This window comes from Syngnathoides biaculeatus, chromosome 5, assembly GCF_019802595.1.
Source record: "Syngnathoides biaculeatus isolate LvHL_M chromosome 5, ASM1980259v1, whole genome shotgun sequence".
In the NCBI taxonomy this organism is placed as follows: Eukaryota; Metazoa; Chordata; class Actinopteri; order Syngnathiformes; family Syngnathidae; genus Syngnathoides; species Syngnathoides biaculeatus.
The window spans coordinates 19,350,086-19,372,614 of NC_084644.1; the positions used below are offsets into that span (position 1 = coordinate 19,350,086).

Sequence of the window (22,529 nt, forward strand, 5' to 3'; positions counted from 1 at the left end):
AGAATAGCGGAGTTGAAAGTTTTCTTCAAAGAACATTGGGACAAAGTTTTTCCAGACCAACGTGAAAGACTCATTACTAATTTTCGGAAATGCAGAATTTCAGTTACTGCTGGTTAGTGTGGCACAACCCGTTATTGGGTTCAAGGGCAGTTTCTTTTTCACAGAAGGTCTGAAAGGTTTTGATTTTTTTTGTTCCTTAAGAAATGTAATTATTTGAAAAATGAAATTTGTGTTTCCTTAGGTTATCCCTGTGTGATATTACCATTACTTTGATGATTTAAAACCTTTGTGTGTGATAGATATGCAACAACAACAAAATAACGAAATTAGGATGGGTCAAATACTTTTTCATAGCACTGTATGTATACCAGCAGTTTATGAAAGGCAGAACAATAATTCTATTAGATGGCAAGAAGACTAAAAACTGTTTCCACTAGTTGTTTTTTTTTAAATGTACTATTTCTTTTAACATAATAATTTGGCTTTGTTCAACTAAAGAAACCCAGATTTCTCCGAGTACATTTGTGGCTAAACTAGACAAGATTTGGGTATTCATACATAATAATACGATTTTGTTTGGTAGTAAACACAGATTTTTCAAATGTTATACCTGTATATGTAGACGTAGGTAGTCTCAACAAAGGTACAATATACTGCTGATACATGAATGACATTGACTTATGGATTAATTCCACTCGATAGACTGCATATTTATATTACTACCTGTACTGATGTATGCTTCCATTCAGGTCCATAAAAATGAGGACATGAACAAAATTGTTATCATTTTGAATCAATACCACCACAATGGATTTGAAATGAAAGAAACGACCTGCTTGGTGCAGACTTTGACGCTCAATTTGAGGGTATTTACATCCAAATCAGGTAAACACTGTCAGACACTTTGTGTTTATGCCTTTCAGTTTTTAAAGGGTAGCTCGCTACATATTATTGTGTATTCTTGGGTGAAGAAAAGCTTCTGTGTTAATGAAAACTATTATTTCTATCGCTGCCACACTTTGATATGATGATTCTTGGCTGAATACACTCACACAGACGCACGCGCACACACACAGACTCACTGTTTTCCATCTTAAGTGTTAATGGCAAGTTGGTATAGTTTGGAATCTTCAGTTTGAAATGCATATTAATGCAAATTTACTTTTATGCAAAATCATTCTATAAAAGCAATCAAATGTTTTGTTTAGAATTTTTGTAAAAACAGAAACAATGAGCCATAGTAATAACAAAGTAAAGGTGGAGTATAAAGAGAAAGTATACAGTAGACTGATGGTTCTTACAGCTAAAGCTACATACATATAATCCATCCACATAAACAAGAAACAACAATTACCAAATCCGCCTTCTCTGAAAATATATTCACATAATTAGAATGGATGTCGAATAGGGGAAAAGGGGGGAAAAAAGTTAATACGGACAGAGTGATGCTAAAGGTGTGTGTACGTACCTTTCTCACTGACTGACTCACTCTCGATCTCTACATCTTCACAGCTGGTGTACTCCGGGGTAGTTGCCAGCTCTTCCTCTGAGCTGCTCAGTGACACCTGCCGCATCTTTCCTCCCTTTTTGGTTTTGTGGGGCTTTGGGGGTGGAGGACGCACCGACTCCGATTGATCTGAACTCAGAGAGTCATTCCTTAACATGCTTTCCATCTTCTCCCTCTTGGTCTTGCGGACAGCTGAGTTGGGGTCCAAGTGATGTTGTTGTCTCCTCATAGATTCCCCTCCTCCAACCATGTCATTTCTCCGCAGATCCCCAGGTCGGTCACCCAGCACAGGGCTGCGGTGGGGTGTTGGGGGGCTGTGGTTTGATGTTCTGTGGCCTCCAAGGCCAGGGCCCATGGGTCCCTGGGAGGAACGGTCAACAGAGTAAGATCGCTGTCCCACCACAGGTGGACGGCACTCTGTGAGATGTTGACGTGACAGCCGGATGGGAGCCGGTTCATCCTGCTCAGTGTAAGCTAGTGAGACATCACTATGACGTCTCTCATGCCTGAGGCGGCCCACCTCGGCATGCATTCTCATCTGCTCTTCGTAGGGCTGCGGTTTAACAGGATAGCGTGCCAGATTGGGGTCGCTGCGATAGCGTGTCTGGAACTCCTCCTGTCGCTGTCTCTGGAGGTCATAATCATTGTGTGGACCATCCAGCTCCTGGTCCAGAGGGTACTCCTGGGAGTGCCAGCGTCCAGGACCCTGTCGGTCTCTGTCGCCAATCCATGCTGCATTTATGTCTGGATACAAATGTGGGCCCCGCGGAGCCCGCCGAGGGTCCCCATCCCCGGAGTCAGACGGCGATCTGGGCATGTTTCCGTCTGTCGGGGCATAATGCGAATAGTCACTCGCTTCCCTTTGATCGTATTTTTGGTTTGGATCCCTGGATGCAGATGGACTTCGTTTCCTGGGAATCACAAGAGAAGAATTTGTTAAACACATTTTGATTGCATAGATTGACATTGTTGACGAGGTGCTTTAGAGCTGTCAAATGTTATGGAACGTCCAGATTTTGTTACACAACTCACTGAACACTGAATTGTTAAATCCCTAACACCGATTACTCTACACAAGACACACAGGTGCGTCGATAAACGGTAAAATTTTAAATTTAATTCTTTATAAACCATACCCACAGTGGCTATACATATATACACGCTATCAATGTTCAGGCTGTTGTTGACTACATTTTCAACATCATATGATTGAGAGGTGATGATATCACAGTCTAGCAGCTTGAGTGCGGCCCTTAGTTAACATTTTATTGTTCATTTATTTAACCAGGTAAAACCTTATTGAGAGATATCTATTTTTTCAAAAGCAAAGAGACAGAAGAATTTATACAGGGAGCAGAACTTATCTAGTACATATACACAATGTAACAACATTCATATAATAAATTAAAATAAAAACTAAAAAAATAATAGTAATGTTGACATCCTAAATGTTTTTGAGTGCATACATTGTTCACTCAAATTTGGCAGGCATTTTGGGCTGCCTCTTTGTGGTGAATGACTTCAAATTTTGTGACAAATATTTACGATTTGATTAAATGAATTTTGTAATCAGAGCCTGAGTCTGATTTTTAAAAATGTTTTTTATCTTAGATCTTTTGTTTCTTGGCTGCACGGTGACGCATCTGGTTAGATCGTTGGAGTCACAGTTCTGAGGACCAGGTTTAAAATCCCAGCCCCCTCATGTGTGGAGTTTGCATGTTCTCCCCCGGCCTGTGTGGGTTTTCTCCAGACACTCCGGTTTTCTCCCACATCTCATAAACGTGCATTAATTAGAGACTCTAAATTGCCCCTAAGTATGGTTGTGAATGCCACTGTTGTTTGTCTGTATTTGCTCTGTGATTGGCTGGCAACAAGTTCAGGGTGTACCCAGTCTCCTGCCTGATGATAAATGGGATGGGCTCCAGCACTCCCGTGACCCTCATGAGCATAGGCGGCTCAGAAAATGGATGGATGAATGGATTTTGTTTATTTTTCTACATACTGGTATGTAGGTGTTATGGTACCTTCAACAAAGATAATAATAATAATGAATGTATTTGAATTTACTCTGGAATATGATATCAGTGAGCGGCACGGTGGAACAGCTGTCAAGTATTGGTCTCACAGTTATGAGGAACAGGGTTCAATCCCGGCCCTCCCTATGTGGAGTTTGCATGTTGTTCCTGTGCCTGCATGGATTTTATCTGGGCATGTTGCTTTCCCCCCACATCCCAAAAACATGCATTCATTGGACACTACTTTGCCCCTAGGTGTGATTTTTAGTGCAACTGTTGTCTGTCTCCATGTGCCCTGCAATTGGCTGGCAACCCCACTCCCTGCCCGCTGGGTTAGGCTCCAACACTCCCGCGATCCTTGTGAGGCTAAGCGGATAAGAAAAGGGATCGATGGATGGATGGATGGATGAATAACACTAAATGACTTTCACCAAGACTAAAGATGGGTTATAACAACAACAATAATAATAATAATAATATGAAAATTATAATAATAATTATTATTATTATTATAAAATGATGAGATACTTATTAAAAATGATTCACATATTATTTTGGAAGTGTCCTTTATAAGACAACAAAAGGCCATTCACAGTCTGCCACCTTAGTGTAGAATGCGAGAAACAGTTTCACTCATTACTCTGATGAAGCTGCAGGAAAAAATCTTACTTACTTACAATTCTTACATTATTCATGAATGGATCCTGGCAAAAAAAAAAAAAAAAAAGTGAGGTAAGTTCATTCACAAATCCGAAGTAAAAATGTAGCAGGAATAAAAACTATGCAACTGACTCTGGATTGAGGAACAGTGGTATCTGAGCCTGTGTAACACGTGGCATGGGAGTGATGATTTGACTTTTGAGACTGACTTTATTTATCCTGAGATATCCATGAGTATTCATGAGAGAGGATTTATTCATCATATTTCATTTTGTTTGTTTGATTTGCTGCAGAGTGGAATTCTTCCATTGTGGGCCGATGAAGTCTTCATAGCTTTCTGAATCCTTCCCAATACGGTGATCTTGAGCACCCAAAGGATACACAGCTGTAGTCCAACCACAATACCGACAACAAACTTAGCTTTGAAGATCAAAAGTATCATTTCGCCGCTGTCATTTAGTCTTGTGTGTCCATATTTTTGAAACAAATACATCTCAACAGCAGCTAGCTAACGATGTCTATCAGCATGCAGGATGTTGATACAAATGGGTACTAAATGAGCTTTTGGCAAGTACGAAAGAGCGATGGCATGGCAGTGGAGCAACTACTCAGCTATCAGCTCATATTTACTGAAACACACGTATCTCAAGAGAGTCCATTCTGCTGACACTGGAGGTACATTTGGATGAATCTTTCAAAAGGAACCAGTAAACCATGTCCTCCAGCTAAAAATGGATCCACTGGATATGGTTTGTGTGAGGTTTAGGCATGAAGCAACAGGATTCACACAACGTAGCACTGAGGTCTGACTGATGCAGCAATTGAATCACAAAGCACACAATGATCTTCCCCTACAAATCACACCTCCTTCTAAGGGAAGATGCAGATGTAATGTCACCATAGGCTGAGACACAGGTCAAGGAATGAGGCGGGTTGTGCACAGCAGATCAGCCAGTATGGAATCATCTGAACAGATGGAAAACAGGCATATTTGCAGTCTGCATTTCATAGAATCAAATAAAGTGCTATCGAATTGTTAGTTAATTACATAAATTCTCTTTGTGAAACTACATTGACCGTGTCTTTCTTTTCAGCTTGTCCCGATAGGGGTCGCCACAGCACGTCATCTCTTTCCATGTAAGCCTATCCTGTGTATCTTCCTCTCAAACACCAACAGCCCTCATGTCTTCCATCACAACTTCCATCTATTAACCTTCTCTTTGGTCTTCCTCTCACTCTTTTGCCTGGCAACTCCATCCTCAACACCTTTCTACCAATATGCTCAGTCTCTATCCTCCAAAGTGTTTCCAGTTTCACCTTATCTATCAGAATCAGCTTTAATCACCAAGTGTGTAAACACACACAAGGGTTTTTTTTTTTTTCCTGGCAATCGGTGCTGCCCCTGTACGACATTCAGACCAAAGAACAAGGAACAACATACAACATTACCACTGCAAACAGAGCTGATCCCTGATGCAGTCCCACCTCCCCCTTAAAGTGTATGCAATATGTAGTTTCTAACACAAATTATTTCATCCAGTGGAAAATATGTGTTCAACTGTTCCATAAAATGCATATCCTGTTCGATGTTTTTACCAAAAAATATAAGTATTTATGAATTAAAGTCTCCAACCTTTGAGCTAGTTTCTCTTACCTGCAAAACGACTCATTTAGTGGGCGGACCTTTGACGTCACAAAATCTGGGATAGGCTCTTTCGGAACGACAATAAGCTGGAAGTCTTTCATATTCACACTGAAGAGAAACCCATTTGTTTCGAGGATTCCTCAGTGATTGTAAGATGAAACCAATCCATAAAAATGGTGACGACATGTGTGGTTCAGTTTTGTAGCAATTCGAATTATACTGTTCACAGTTTACATTATTTTCCCAAAGACCCAAGCGACCAAAGACAGTGGGTGAGGTTTGTGCAAATGAAGAGGGCTAATTTTTCCAAACCCAGTCAGCAGTCTCCCATATGCAATGAACATTTTATCCTGGACTCTTTTGCTGGCAGACTCATGTCTGAAATGGAATTTAAATGTAAAAAACTGTTTAAACCTGGAGCAGTGCCTATGATACAGCCAGTTCAGACACCAGAACAGATTGCTGCTGCTCAAGGGACAAAACGCAAACTTGAATCGAGCGCTGAACCTGGACACGTTTCGACAAGCTCAACCACCACCACTCCCCCCACCCCCATGCAAAGTACCAAAAATGCGGAAAGCTTTTGTTATAAGATAAGTTGCAGAGGTATGTATTTTTTTTCCTGAAAACATTGAAGATTGTTTACATGGTTGAATGATAGAAGGACACGTTGTATTTAGTGAAAAATTATTTATTACCGCAAATACTTTGACCATTCGCAACGAGAAAAACAGAATCATGTGTACAAATGTCGGCACAGTGGAGCAGCTGGAAAGCGTTGCCCTCAGAGTGCTGAGGACCAGTGTTCAATCCCAGCCCTCCCTGTGTGGAGTTCACATGTTCTCCCCGTGCCTGTATGGATTTTCTCCGGGCACTCACGTTTCCTCCCACATCCCAGAAACATGCAACATTATTAGGAGATTCTAAATTGCCCCTAGATGTGATTGTGAGTGCGGCTGTTTATCTCCATGTGCCCTGAGATTGGCTGGCAGACAGCTGGGATATGCTCCAGCACACCCGCAACCCTTGTGAGAATAAGCGGCTAAGAAAATGGAGAGATGGATACAAACCTTTTATTTGTTTTTTTTATTTACTTATTTTGTGCAGGTTTATTTATTTTGATAAGATACTACATAGCATTAAAACAGGTAGTACAGGTATTAAATACTATATACAGGAGACGTGTTTGCGACTTATCAAAAATAATTTGTCCACCATGAAGTCAAATGAACTAAAGGTGTGCTTTATCCAAACAATTTTTTCATATTTTAAAAATGTTTAACCTATTTTTCTAAATTAATTACAATTTTCCGAACAAGAGGTTAACATCAAACCAGTAGATGCTGAATCTCAATCTTTGGTGCATTTCAAAAGTTGCCAGCAACAAAAAGAGCCTGTTCCTGATAAAGGAACACAGATATCATTCATGAAGTGCCATACTCGTTCCAAAGGTATTAAGATAGCCTGCAAAGTGGTTGATAAAAGTACCCAAGCTGACAGTACCCACACAGTCCAACCTAACATGGGAATGGACAGAGGAACATAGAATGATCCCTTTTTTTCATTTGTTGAGAATGATTGTAGCACTCCCCGAAACCAGAACCAGAAATCTATGTCATTGTTCAGCCCAACTAACCCACTGGATCCAAGAGAGAAAGACAACCTGAATGATGCAAAAGACACAGAATATCAACCTTCAAACATTTAATTAAAGGAAGCCCGGAAGGAAGTTGACCACACAGAAGGCGCAAAAGAAAAACAACCTGCATCAGACCCACCAATGCTACCACCCCCATGCTTCACTGTAGGGATGGTGTTCTTGGGACGAAACTCATCATTCGTCTTCCTCCAAACATGGTTCGTGGAACGATGACCCAAAAGTTCCATTTTGGTCTCATCTGACCACAAAACTTTCTCCCATGACTCCTCTGTATCATCCAAATGGCCATTGGCAAACTTGAGATGGACCTTGACATGTGCTGGTATAAGAAGGGGAATCTTCCGTGCCATGCATGATTAAAAAACCATCACATCTTAGTGTATTACCAACAGTCACCTTGTAAACGGTGGTCCCAGCTCGTTTCAGGTCATTGACCAAGTCCTGTCATGTAGTCCTGGGCTGATTTCTCACGTTTCTAAGGATCATTGAGACTCCACGAGGTGATATCTTGCATGGGGCTCCACTTCAATTGAGATTGACCGTCATGTTTAGCTTCTTCCATTTTTCAATGATTGCTCCAACAGTGGACCTTTTTTCACTAAGATGCTCGGCAATTTCTCCATAACCCTTTCCAGCCATGTGGAATTGTACAATTTTGTCTCTGGTGTCTTTGGACAGCTCTTTTGTCTTGGCCATATTACAAGTTTGAGTCTTAACGATTGCATGGGGTGGACAGGTATCTTTATGCAGCTCATGGCCTCACACGGGGTGCATCTGATTCAGGATAATACATGGAGTTGAGGTGGAGTTTTAAAAGCGGACTAACAGGTCTTTGAGGGCCAGAGTTCTAGCTGATAGACAGGTGTTCAAATACATATTTCCAGCTGTATCACACAAATAAATAATTAACAAATCATACATTGTAATTTCTGGATTTTTGTTTTTTACCTCTCTCACAGTGGACATGCACTTACAATGAAAATTTCGGACCCGTCCATAATTTCTAAGTGGGAGAACTTGCAATATAGCAGGGTGTTCAAATACTTATTTTTTTCACTGTATTGACCTCCAACTTTGAGAGCCCTCGTGGTCTCAAAAATTCCATCTCAGAGCTCAAAGAGGAACAACTGAGAGCACTGGTGGAAGGATTCGTTCATCCTGACAAAGCCCAAGCTGGAGCAAAACATACGTCAAGATTTGTCAACAAGAGATCATATACTGTAATAATTATTTCAACCTCTGTGTGTTCTCACAGTACTCTTACAGTTAGACCAAATAATAATTCTGTACAAATGGTATGTAACATCTTTATACAAAATATAAGCATAAAATTAAATAAAAATGCTATGATTCTAGTTCTGTGGCGTATGTTTACTTCTTATGCAAACATAAACAGCAACATTTACACAAAGAAAAAAATCACGATGTAGACCATTTAAATCCTGTGTACTCTTGGCCTTCTGGATTACAAAAGGTGTCACGAATCTTTGACATACAGCAGCATGGAAGTGGCACGCGGTTATTTGTGCCAACAATTCCCCAACACAATCTCACAAGCTGTCTATAAGCAGTGTGTCGCATTAACCTGAAAATAAGAAAACACTCGGATGACAATTTTCCATAATTGGAATTTGTTAGAACAAGATTTGATTGGACAATAGCAATCAGCAGGAACAATAATATAAATAAATGTTTGTTTGTTTTTTAATCTAATTGTTAATAAGGCAGCACGGATGTGCAGCCGAAAAGTGTTGGCCTCAGAAGCATGAAGACCTGGATTCAATCTTGGCCCCACCTGTGTGGAGTCTGCATGTTCTCCTTGTGCCTGTGTGCATTTTCTCCAGCATCTCCGGTTTCCTCCCACATCCCAAAAACGTGCAACATTAATTGGGCACTCTAAATTCCCCCTAGCTTTGATTGTGAGTGTGACTAATGTCTGTCTCCGTGTGTCCTGTGATGGGCTGGCAACAATTTCCTTCTGCCTAATGACAGCTGGGATAGGCTCCAGCACTCCCACAACCCTAGTGTGGATAAGCGATGAAGAAAATGGATGAATGTAAATAGTAAAAAGCAGGACTGATTTGGAGAAATATTAATCCATACATACATTTTCTTCGCCACTTATCCTAACAAGGCTCGCTGGAGTGCTGGAGCCTATCCCAGCTGTCAACAGACAGGAGGCAGGGAACACCCTGAACTGGTTGCTAGCCAATTGCAGGGCACATCGAGAAAAACAGCCGCACACACACTCACACCTAGGGGGAATTTAAAGTGTCGAATTGATGTTGCATGTTTTGGGGATGTTGGAGAAAACTGGAGTGCCCAGAGAAAACACACAGAGGCACGGAGAGAACATACATGGATGCGCGGCCGGGTTCGAATCCGGGACCTCAGAACTGTGAGGCCAACGCTTTACCAACTGATCCACCATGCCACCCGCCTAGAAATATTATTATTATTTTTTTTGTATGTATCTCTTATTCATGTTGTGGAAAATCCATTTGCTGACAATACTGTTGCCTGAATTGGAGATACGAAACCTCAAGTTCTCATGGGTTCAGAGAGCTGGCAATAAATCCTGGGTGCTGTGTCATGCACTGCAAATGGTCTAGATAATCTGCCATTTTCTGGTGAATATGTTGACTAACATGGAAACAAAAACTCTTCTGTTTTTTGCATGGTTATGCAGCATTTACATGCACACTAGAGGATATAATAAAAAAATAAATCTGTTCACATTCACAAAATTCTTCTGCTGAAAGACCCATATCAGTCACGTAAACAAAACCATCCACCCCATTTCAATTGTATTTTAAGCATTTAGTGCCCAAACAAAAGGACAGGATACCGGCTTTCAGCTTTCAGTATAACGTTTTGTGGTTCTGCTTATGACATCTTGGGAAAACTGTGACAAAAATGGAATTTGGACGGGTCTGGATACTGTCTGGTTATGGCATCAGTTATGTCATCAGTTTTTTTCACCAAAGTAGTTGCCGCGGTTGTCGTGTACCAAGTCACTAAATACATGCCGTTTGCATCATTTCAAAACAAGACTTACTTATATGTACAGTCCGAATATCGAAGCCTTTACTATTTATCAGTTTATGGCTAACTAAACCAAACAAGAATTTCCAACACGAGGCATATCCTCCACGATGCATCTAACTGTTGTGTCGGCTTCTTCATCGCCAACTACTTTGTCTGAATTTGAACATGTGCGCTGTCTAACTGACTCAAATTGATAACCTTTAACGCCTCTATAAAGCTCGTATTCTTCACCATCTTCGTGGGACCTTTCAGAATAATGTTCATTGCTCGAATGATCGGAAAATTCATTGGTGTTCTTATAGTGTATTTCTACAGGATCCATGTTGTTGTCACAACGTCCTACGTCACGCCCCTGACCGGCTTTTTCCACAATGTTTCCGTCCTTTTCCAGCGGATAGCAATGTGTGATCATTTGCAAAATACTGAGCAAAAAGGTGCATTGGGGTCCTGACATACACTTTAAATTCTTCGGTCACGCCTATGCCACATCTCACCACTTTTCTGATGCCCTCATACATGTCCTGTACTATCCATCCATCTATCCATTTTCAGAGCTGCTTATCCTCACGAGGGTCGCACGAGTGCTGGAGCTAATGCCAACTGTCATCGGGCAGGAGGTAGGGCACAACCTGAACTGGCTGCCAGCCAATCACAGGCCAGATGGAGAGTGACAACACTCGCACTCAACATAACACCTAGGAGCAATTTAGAGTCTCCAATTAATAGCACGTTTTTGGGATGTGGGAGGAAACTGGAGAGCCTGGAGAAAACACATGCAGGTACAGGGAGAACATCCAAACTCCACACAGGAGGGCCAGGATTTGAACCCCAGTCCTCGGAATTGTGAGGCCAATGCTTTACAGCTGTTCCACCGTGCCGCTATGTCATGTACTATTCAAACATATTTCTCTGCCACACCAGGCTTACGCATTCGGTACCACAGTTCATCTCTTGATACTCTGTCATGGACTTTTCTAGATCCACAAAGACACAATGTAGTTCCTTCTGACCTTTCTGTACTTTTCCACAAGCATTCTCAAGGCAAATAATGCATCTGTTATACTTTTTCTAGGCATGAAACTGTTGCTCACAGTTACTTACTGCTGTCCTGAGTTTAGCCTCCACAACTCATTCCCATAACTTCATTGTGTGGCTCATTAATTGTATTGCTCTACGGTTCCCACAGCTCCGCAAATCGCCTTTGTTCTTAAAAATAGGAACTGGCACACTTTTCTAACTTCCCCCTTACTAATCATTGCCTCTTCCTGGTCCATCAAACTTGCATCTTCTACTTTTCTTTCTCTCTCATTTCTTCATTCATAAACTTCTCAAAAGAATGATTTCCTTATATTTAGCACACTACTGGAAGCAGTCAACACATTTCCATCTCTATCCTCAATCACACTGCTACACATCCTTCCTATCTCTATTCCTCTGTTAAGCCAACCTGTATAGATCCGTTTCTCCTTCGTAATAATAATAATAATAATTTGTCCTCTCAGTGTCCCACTTCTTCTTTGCTCACCTCTTTCCTTGTACTTAAGGATTCCACCAAAAAGTCGCCTTCTCCCCTTTCCTACCAGGAGACACACCAAGTACTCTTTCCGAAAGACTGCACAACATTCTTCCTTTTTCAGCTTCTACAACAAGGTTCTCTGATTTACCTGTCTTTTTAATCTTCCTCGCCACTACTAGAGTCATCCTACACACCACCGTGCCATGTTGTCAGCTACAATGACCTGCCTTTATCCTTCCAAATCACTGCTGGAAAACCACCTTTCACTAAAACCGGATACAACCGCTACTGTGGTGACATTAAGTTGTTCTCAAAGAATGGATTCCTGCAGCAATGTTGGGAATGTTTTGGTGAATTTCACATACTTAAGAAAAGACGTGGCTCAAAAGTAGCCAACAAAACATTGCATAACGTAGCAGGCTAGGGCTACTGCTAATGTGTCGGTCATAATACGCAATCATATTGCTTGACATCAAAGTGCGCTGTCAGAGATTTGCCGTTAATATCTCACAATAAACGGAAGATATCCCAAAATTCAAACATGCAAGACTTTTCATTTTAACATCGTAGGGCTATCATAGGGCCAAAGGGCCATGGATGATGTCACACTACAAGTGCCATCAAACTCTGTTGGGCTTGATCTAGTAAACTGAATCGTAGCAATGTCGGAGCTAAAATTCTGTAGTCGGATAAAGGTGTTACCCTGTCTGCAATTACGCTGCAGGTTTCTGACTACTGAAAGCACCCTCCAAGCTTATTTATCCAATCACATTCAGCTAATTTCAAAGTATAGTCATGTTTTTCACAAGTCTTGACAGTAATTTATTTGTTCATTATTTCAACACAACATGATCACTATTTTCTCCAGTATATAAGAGTTGGAGGTTAAAACAAAGAAGTAATGCTTGTCAAGAGTATATTTCCTTCAGCAAAAGTAATTTATGTTGCAAAGATTTCTGCAAAACCTTAAAATATCTGTCTTTGAAATCCCTGTGAATGCATGTCATGCTCACTCAGAAAGGTGGAGAACACCAAACTGCAGATGCGCGGAGATGGCAATTGAATAGTTTCTTTGACAGATTAACCCTTAATTTTCACAATAGACAGGTTATCAATCAACCGTGGCTGACCTCCATGTCATCGTATAACCAGACACTAATGTATATTGTCCTTTTACACGGTGGTGTGTTCTCATGGTAAAGCTGCTCTTCACCTAGCGTTAATGTGCACAGATAGCACGTGTGTATTTCTTATATTTCTGGATGAACTTGCATATTTAGCAGGTGATCTTCCTTACAAGTCAAATTTTTTGTCAAATGTTGCCACATAATTGAAGCGCCGCTGGTAGTTTGCTACGTGAACCCAACAGCTATTGATTTCATGAAGGTGTCTGTGTCCAAATCATGTGACTGGTGATTAATGGAGTTCAACCTAAAATTAGGGAAAGTCAATATTTTGATTAGTCAAGTAATTGGTTCAACCCAAATCAAGAAGTGAATATACATTATGAAGATAACTCCGCTTTTTGATTATGGTCATATAATTTTTCTGACATTACATTTCCTCAAAGTAGTTTTACTAACACAGAAGATGTTAATCCCGAATTAAGTCTCTGAACCTTTGAGTTCACTACAGCCACAGCTCACAACCGTGTTGTACAAGATTTTTAATGTTCATTTGCACATCTTTCAGTGCAATAATTAAACTGTTGGATATGCATGTGGACCTTTTGATAAAATGTCATGTAATTCATGAAATGTTGAATCCAGCATTGAAATTCATCTTAATTCTCGACACACACACAAGTGCAGTGTTGATCGAACCAGACAACCAAGGTTCACTGCCAGGGAAAAGAACTGTGTTATCCCAATCATTCTTCATGTGGACAGTATTAAGGGACTTTTTGGTTGTTGTTTTTTTCTATTGATGATAAGAACCCAAGCAGTACCAAATGCATTAATCCAGTTTGACTCAATAGTCTGTGTGATGCTAGATCGGTACTCTCTGTCTATCCTGCTCCTGGGGACATGTTGAGTAAAAAAGGCAAAACCATTCAGTGGGAAAATGCAACACTAGCCTAAGGGGTATAGTGCCACCTCTACTTTGTGTGTAATGGAGAGAAGTCAAATGAAAACAAATGAGTGACTCCATGGTGCAGAGGGCTTTCCTTAAAATACAATCTGCTCTACTAATGACAACAATACATCTTGGGAGGGTCACTATTAAAACCAGAAAAACAAAAGGAAAACAGCAATTTGAATGTGCTCGAGTGAGCTCAAGCATTAAAGATGAGAAAAGCAATAATGACTAATGGTCCATTTGCATGTATGTGTCATCAATATTCCTTTCATAATTCTACCGACTGTGTACCTGTGAGACCCCTCAAAATAAAATAAATAAACCCAAGTATATATGATGTAGTATCAACACGGTCTGCACGGTCTTCTTTTTTTCTGCCAGTCTGCTGTACAGACATTTTCCACCCCCTTACTGTATTTTGCTAGATAGCACATTTTATAACTGCTGCAAAAGCTCTAAGAGGTCTTAAAGAGAGCTCTCTTTCAAGATTAACGCCATCATCATTGGACTGCACCAATTGGGTGGAGGTCAAGCAGCAATGATGCTTAACCTGCCAGAAAAAGAATAATATTCACCTCTAGACTCTACACCGATTTTACTGGTCTGGTCAGATCAGCCTCTAATTGGCTAATGTTGCTGATCATCCGATCAATTCTGATGTCATAATTTGCTGATCCAATGATGTCATTGATCGGCCCCAAGAAAGATATTTACTCCGTGGCACCGTGCACAGCCTATCTGAATCCAAAAGCTGGTTTATTTTATATGGCAGTTACTTATAGTTTCTTCACATTTTTCAACATAGTACTGTAAATATCTGACCGCCAATGAAATAATTTTTAAAAAATGATGTCAGCGGAATGGGAGAGAGAGAAGATGGCTAAGAGACATGCAATGCACAGATCACAGACGACAAGACAAATTTCATAATTGCAATGTCATACTACTGCAATAAAATCTTTTATTCCGATACCCACTGCATCCCATTTTTTATGATTATTGTGCTTTATCTTGTCAACACAAATGGGACCGGATATACTCATTACCGTGGAAATGGCAACACGAGGGGATTGTGCCAACTGTATTATCAGAATAAAATTGTGAAAAAACATGTTGGTGGTCACCGATTCTGAGGACAAGAGTGTATATAAGGCTTCCTTGAGGTATGTTCCCATACGTTTAATGCGGTACAGCTCACAAGCAGGCAACAAAATATTCTGTAATCGAGCAAGCTAGTGGTAGTGCTCGTAGTTGTGTGTAAACTTTGAAATTTTCACCATAGGTGTATGTCCACTGTGAGAGACATAATCTCAAAAGAAAAATCCAGAAATCACAATGTATAATTTTTTTAACAATTTATTTGTGTGATAAAGCTGCAAATAAGTATTTGAACACCTGAGAAAAAAAACAATGTTAATATTTGGTACAGTAGCCTTTGTTTTCAATTACAGAGTTTAATATTTCCTGGAGTTGTTCACCAGATTTGCACACAGTGCAAGAGGGATTTTGGCCCAGTCCTCCACACGGATCTTCTCTAGATCAGACGGGTTTCTAGGCTGTCACTGAGAAACACGGAGTTTCAGCTCCCTCCAAAGATTTTCTATAGGGTTTAGGTCTGGAGACTGGCTAGCCCACGCCAGAACCTTGGTATGCTTCTGACGGGGCCACTCCTTAGTTTTCCTGGATGTGTGCTTTGGGTCGTTGTCACGATTACATGGGACATCATTTATACCCAGCACTAATTTCTCAGATTTATCCTCACCTGATGAAGAAATAGCAATATCGGTTGATCGGGAAGACGGAGGAAAACTTCCATAAACAGCCATGAGCGGCTCCGCCGCTTGGGAGCTCAGTTGATTGGGAAGATGGAGGAATACTTCCATACACAGCCGTAACCAGCACAGCCGTGAGCGCCTCGACCGCTTGGTTGATCAGGAAGATGGAGGAATACTTCTATACACAGCCGTGAGCGGCTTGGCCGCTATGTTGATCAGGAATACGGAGGAATACTTCCATACACAGCTGTGAGCAGCACAGCCATGACCGGCACAGCTCCGGTGCTCGGGGGAGCCGTGAGCTCACTCCCTGAGCCATGCGAGGGAGCTCCGGGGCTTGGGGGAGCCGTGAGCTCGCTCCACGGCCCAGGCGGGGCTCACGGCTCTGCCACTCTCTGTTGTGTATGGAAGTATTCCTCCGTATTCCTGATCCCTGAATTCACACGTAACATATGCTATAAACTGTGAGACAAATTAGTCCTCCCCAACTATTATTTTTTTAATAGCTCTATCCACACCTACCTGTCATTTAGAACTCCTAATCCAGCAATACAATAAGCTGCCATTTTGGCTACCACGATGAAAACAACCAAGTAATTTTTTGCCGGTACAATAGGTATAAACCAGTATAAACACTCAACTCCACTACTGTAAAAAATGTCACTTCCTGGTTCTTCTCCAACACAAATGCCTCGAGAGGATTTTAATGGCAGGAGAAGCAAAAATCCATATACAACAACATCATGACGGGTGGTGAAAAAAACGGATGGATCCATTCCGGCTGCCTTTTTTTTTGTATATTAAAAACATACTAAAAATCATGCCTTACGTGTCAGTAGACCTTTAAAGAAATCAGCAACCTAAGTGAATGGGAAATCCTCCATTATTCAGGAAGATAATGACTCAAATCATACAAGCAAAAAAGAGATCCATGCATCTCTTTTCGATACATCTTATCTTCATTAGGGTCATTGGCAAGTTGAAGGCTATTGCAGTTGACTTTGGACAAGATTGGACTCACCAACCAACCACAGGGAGAACTCATATAGAGAAAGAGCATTTCACATCCACACATAAGGATGATTTGCCTCAGAGGTCTCCAAACTATTTCATGTAGGGGCCGGATGTAAAAACAAAGAATGCAAGGACTACTCTGGCTTCACTTGACCTTTAATGTAGTTAATACCTTAAAACCATCTTTGCATTTGCAGCTAAACTTGAAAAAAAAATACTAAATCAATTTTCCCAATATTTTACTCACGCAAAAAAAAAATCTAAATTGTCTAGCCAATGCATACGGAAGCGTATTACAGCCACACCAAAAAAAAAAAGAAGGCGTGTTTCATATTATTATGTGAATCATTTCAGATTATAACATTATAACGCGACCTTTTTGGTTTATTTTTTATTTTTTGGGTGCGGGAGTAATATGCTTACGTAAATACGTTTCCGTAAATCTAAGATATAAATATCTTAAAAAAAAAAAAAAAGAACTGTTTACCTCTTATTTGATGTTTATATTTGAATGTCATACCCAAACTGAGAGAATGTATCAGCTATGAAGGCGTTTATCAATTTAGTTGTGTATATTTCAATACTATACGTAGGCGGACAATCTAGTTTGATGAAGCAAATGGTCACAACCCATCTCCGTGAGCAGTCTTTTTTTTTTTTGTATAAATAAAAAAAAAAGAAAATGGACTGACTGTGGTAAAAATATGAGTAAGTAAGTAACAAATCCTCCCTTCCATAAGCACACCACCCAGTGTGCCGTGGGTGTTCTTGTTGCTTATACTGTGTGTGGTTAATACAGTCTCTGCACTGCACTGCTTTTTAGGTCTCCTTTTTAGGAAGAGGAACAGCTTGCATTCAATGTAGGCCAAACCCCAACAGACTACACCATCAAGATTACAGTAGATACAAGTCTGAAATACTATACTGCTGCTTGCTGTTCCTCTCTGCAGAAAAGGTTAAAGAAGCAAACAATGGACTGTATATTTTCCTTATCACACCAAAACGGCCACAATCCATGAACAAATTGTTTCACGCAGGTATTTATACAGCATCTCGAGAAGCACAGAGAGAGACACAAACTGTGTTTGCTTCATTTTAAATGTAAGCCGGATGACTGTCAAAAAGTTGGCTGGCCTGTGTAATTGAATACATAAAGAGATACATGCAATTGTAAATTATGTGTGACTTGACCTCACTGCAATTTACACAAACCACTTGTAGGTCATCCTCATACACACATTTAAAGAAAAACACTACACAATTTAGATATTTGACTTGCATATTTTGAGATGAGTAATTCAAACAATAACATCTGAAGTTAATGAAGCCATGAAACTTTTAGTGTCTGGGCATAATTTGTGCTGGCTCACTGTCATCCAACCATACCTTGTTTAGCCTGGAAAATAAACCAGACCACACCCCCACTGCTACTTTTGGCCCCCCTCCACAGCAGCCCAGAACCTACACAGCCAATTACAGCCAATGAATGAATACCAGTTATGTCCAATTCAAGATTATGAAAATACGAAATACCATCTAATATTCCATCCATCAATCAATTTTCTTTGCCGCTTGTCCTCACAAGTGTCGCGGGAAGTGCTGGAGCCTATCTCAGTTGTCAACGGCAGGAGGCGGGGTACACCCTGAACTGGTTGCCAGCCAATCGCAGGGCACATTGAGACAAACAGGCGCCCTCACAATCACACCTAGGGCAATTTAAAGTGTCCAATTAATGTTGCAAGTTTTTGGGATGTGGGAGGAAACTGGAGTGCCCGGAGAAAACCCAGGCAGGCACGGGGAGAATATGCAAATTCCACACTGGCGGGTCCGGGATTGAACCCAGGACTTCAGAACTGTGAGGCCAATGCTTTCCAGCTGATCCACCATGCCTCCCCATGAAATATTAACTGTTTAAAAATAGACTAGGAGGCTGCTGATCAGAAGATGAATTTTTGTCGGGTGAAAAAAATAATTTAGGTGTTTGGAAAATGGTGAGGCAACATTACCGTTCCCTCCTCTGATTGCTTTGAGTCTAATGAAAAAACATGCAATTGATATTGTGACGATTTCACTTTTTCACAGTTCTCTAATCTTTTTTACCACCATAGCGTTTGTATTTCTGATTTGTGGACTTGTCTTTGTTCAGCAAATGGAATTTTCTATAATAGTTCGGTGGTCTTGATATGTCACGTAATACGACATGCTAGCATGTGACATGACTCACAAAATGGCACCAACAAAACCAAGTGCATTTGTAATGTATGTCCATGTTATAATTGACAAGTAATCCTAAAATTACTTCTATTTGACGTTAATACAAACTAATTGCATTCATGCAAGAGAGCATTTTGACAGACAAGTTGTTTATTCTAAATTATGTTGATTTTTCACAATATAATTGACTAAACAACTGAGTTGAAATGAGACAAGATATCCTCATCAAAATCAACGCACTATTTATTAGTATTTTAAGTTTAAAATTTCAGTGTAAATTTATAAAGTACTTTTGCTATACAGTACATGTCTAAAGAATTGTGGTCATTAAACAGCAAAGTGCAAAATAAATAACCATTGTTATGATGACCACACCAAATGTTGACATTTTTGGCATAATATACTTCCATCCCATGCAAGATAAAAATCAGTCAGTTCAACACTCCATTAGTTACTCTCAAATTTGTCAGTTGCAGTCATTTCAAATAAGGGACCAGATGAGTGTATTTCCAACTCGGTAATGTATACCAGCAGACTGCATAGATGGCATATATTTTCATTTGCATAGATTTGCATTATCCTCATTAGCCACTCAAAACCAAGTTTTTTATACATTTTTTTAAATCTGAAAATGCACAATTTACCTGGAGACCCTAGTGTCCGGACTGCTTCTTTGTTGACTGCATAATGGTTGCGATGTGTTCTCCTTTTAGTCTTATAAATTACCCTGAATGGTTAACAGGTATTATATTAAATTTTGGGTGAAAAAGAATATGACTTCCATCCTTCTCTCCTTCTTACAGAAGCACACAGAGGCACACACCAACTCTTTTAGATTAGCTAAGTACGCAGTTTTCATATCAATGAGCATGGTGCATTTGAAATCAGAGGCAGTAACGCTGTGTGGCTCTCTGGTGATACAAGTGGGAAGTAATGAAAAAGCTGAGGGGTGAGTCAGAGGAGGCTTTAATAATTCTCGCTGACCAAAATAACATTTCTCGAGTTGAACAGAGTGGCTGGCCTGGGCTGGACTCCTCACACCAACCTATAAACAAGGACTAAGCAATGTGGGGTGGCACGGTGGATCAGCTGGTCAAGCATTGCCCTCATAGTTCTGAGGACCCGGGTTTGATCCTGGCCCCACCTGTGTGGAGTTTGCATGTTCTCGCTGTGCCTGTGTGGGTTTTCTCCGGGCACTCTGGTTGCCTCCCACATCCCAAAAACATGCAGCATTAAAGGGCCACTGTCATGAAATGCATGATTTTTAGTATGTCATTAATGAAAAATGGCAGCGACATGCGTTTTTTCACCACAAAACATGATTTTGATGTATAAAGCTTTTTGTAACTCCCACCATGAAAATCCCCTCGAGAGATTTGTTTTCGAGAGGAAGCAGGAAGTGACGTACATGGCAGGACCCCCCTCAAGTGGACTCGTTTGTTTCTAATAGTTTTACCTCTGGGAAGGTAGCTAGTTGTTCCTTCATGTTAGCCAAAATGCCGGCTCGTTGCATTGCTGGACATTGCTTGAACACTCGGGAGGATGGATTTACCCTTCATAAGTTTGCAAGAGACCCCGTTTGTCATGAAAAATGGATTGCACGGGTGCAAAGGACGAGAGCTTCGTGGGTTCCAAATAACAGGTAGGTGGGTATACAGCTACTAGAAAAAATAATAGTTTGGGGCGGACCACGTAATCTGTCTCCCATGTAACAAAAGAGCCGCATACGTATGACAGGGGTGCAAAATGTGTCGATGTGCACTCGTCCGCGAAGGCTGCCGTGTTGGCAATGTCCAGGGTGACGTCACCGACATGTGATGCAGCCAATATGGCGACCACTTGGATGTCGTCGAATGACATTTCCGCAACTTTGCACATGGATGATGAGCTCTCCGCTCATATTTATTTTTTTGTATAGACATTGAAGTGAATAATGTTATATGTATTTTTCATTACAATATCTATTTTAGAATGTTTATTGGGATGACACTTGACCTTTAATTGGACACACTAAATTGCCCCTAGGTGTGATTGTGAGTGCGGCTGTTTGTCTCTACGTGCCCTGTGATTGGCTGGCAATCAGTTCAGGGCGTACCCCGCCTCCTGCCCGTTGACAGCTGGGATAGGCTCCAGCACTCCCCGCGACCCTCGTGAGGATAAGCGGCAAAGAAAATGGATGAATGGATAATGTGGCTGTGAATGCAGGAATAGACGAGCTACAGGAAGTGATCTCCTGTCAGCGGGAAGTAGAGATATGGACGTCTTGTCAAGGTGAATAGAGCTCCTTTGTTTGTATACTCAATGCTGACAAATGACGATGTGGTTCAGGTTAAACAGCTCCTCTGGTGAGGTTGAAGGTTGGGGAGCAGCTGTCTCATATAACACCTCAGAGAACGAACCCATCGTCTGGGCTTACCAATGCCAGTCCAACATTTTTACACTCAATCTTCCCACTCACTTAACATTCTGAAGACATTCTTGACATTCTCACCTCATCCAGCTAATGCTCAGAACATTTATCTTTCAGGCAAAGAAAGCTCAGATCAAAAAGTGTATGGAACTACACCCATCAATTAATGGACAGCACGTCCTATGGCAAGGAACTAAAGCCATGTGAATCTTTCACAGACAATTCTTGCTATTGCAGTTTGAAAACTACTGTAACCTCTGAAAGAGATATTTAAACAAATGGGTAATGAATACATTTTGATTGCTTGGCTCCATAAAACTCAACCAGAGGTTGGCAGAGGAGCTAACAAATGTAGTCAAGTTAGAGTACAGTTAATTATCTGTGTGTGCAACCATGTGAACTAAATGCTCTTTTCTAAATATTTTAAATGTAGAAAGGGAGTTGGTGGTTACTGTCACTGAAAGATGCATATGTAAATCCCTAGATTTAGCTTATTGTTGGGGTAACTGCAGGTGCAATAACCGTATACATGTACATACAGTATATTTCTATTGGTAGTTAAACTGAACCTGAGTAGGTTTTAGGTATTCTTGCATACAAAAAAAATACAACCTTGTTAAAACATACAGAACAAAAAGGCTGCTAGTTTTTATAAAAGGTTGGTACAACTCAATTCCTGCAACAATGAAATGAAACTATCAATGTTTTAATAAGCAATTAATCTTTTGTATCTTTTTTTCACTTGATTGATTGATGAATTAGATTACATAAATTTCTATTTCTGGATTGTTATTTAAAAAGAGGACATTATTTTAAATTGACAGTGCAGAATATACACGGACAAAATTGATGATGATTCAGATACTGATTTGGTCCATAACATCACAAAATGGGCCAAAATGTTTTTCCAAAAATGGTTTTCCAAAGTAATGGAAGAATATTTGTAAATGCCTCAGAATAATGATAATCCCTCGTCTTTGTCAGAT

At 40.5% G+C, this 22,529-nt stretch overlaps 1 protein-coding gene across 3 annotated transcripts in view; it reads right to left on the reverse strand.

Annotated features, from left to right (window-relative positions):
- rims2a (regulating synaptic membrane exocytosis 2a) overlaps positions 1–22,529 on the reverse strand; it is a 198,934-nt gene that overhangs the window by 88,826 nt on the left and 87,579 nt on the right. For all 3 annotated transcript variants that reach the window (XM_061819308.1, XM_061819311.1, XM_061819310.1), the window contains one exon: positions 1,469–2,418. In XM_061819308.1, coding sequence (XP_061675292.1) covers positions 1,469–2,418 — 950 coding nt within the window. The remainder of the gene's footprint in view (positions 1–1,468; positions 2,419–22,529) is intronic.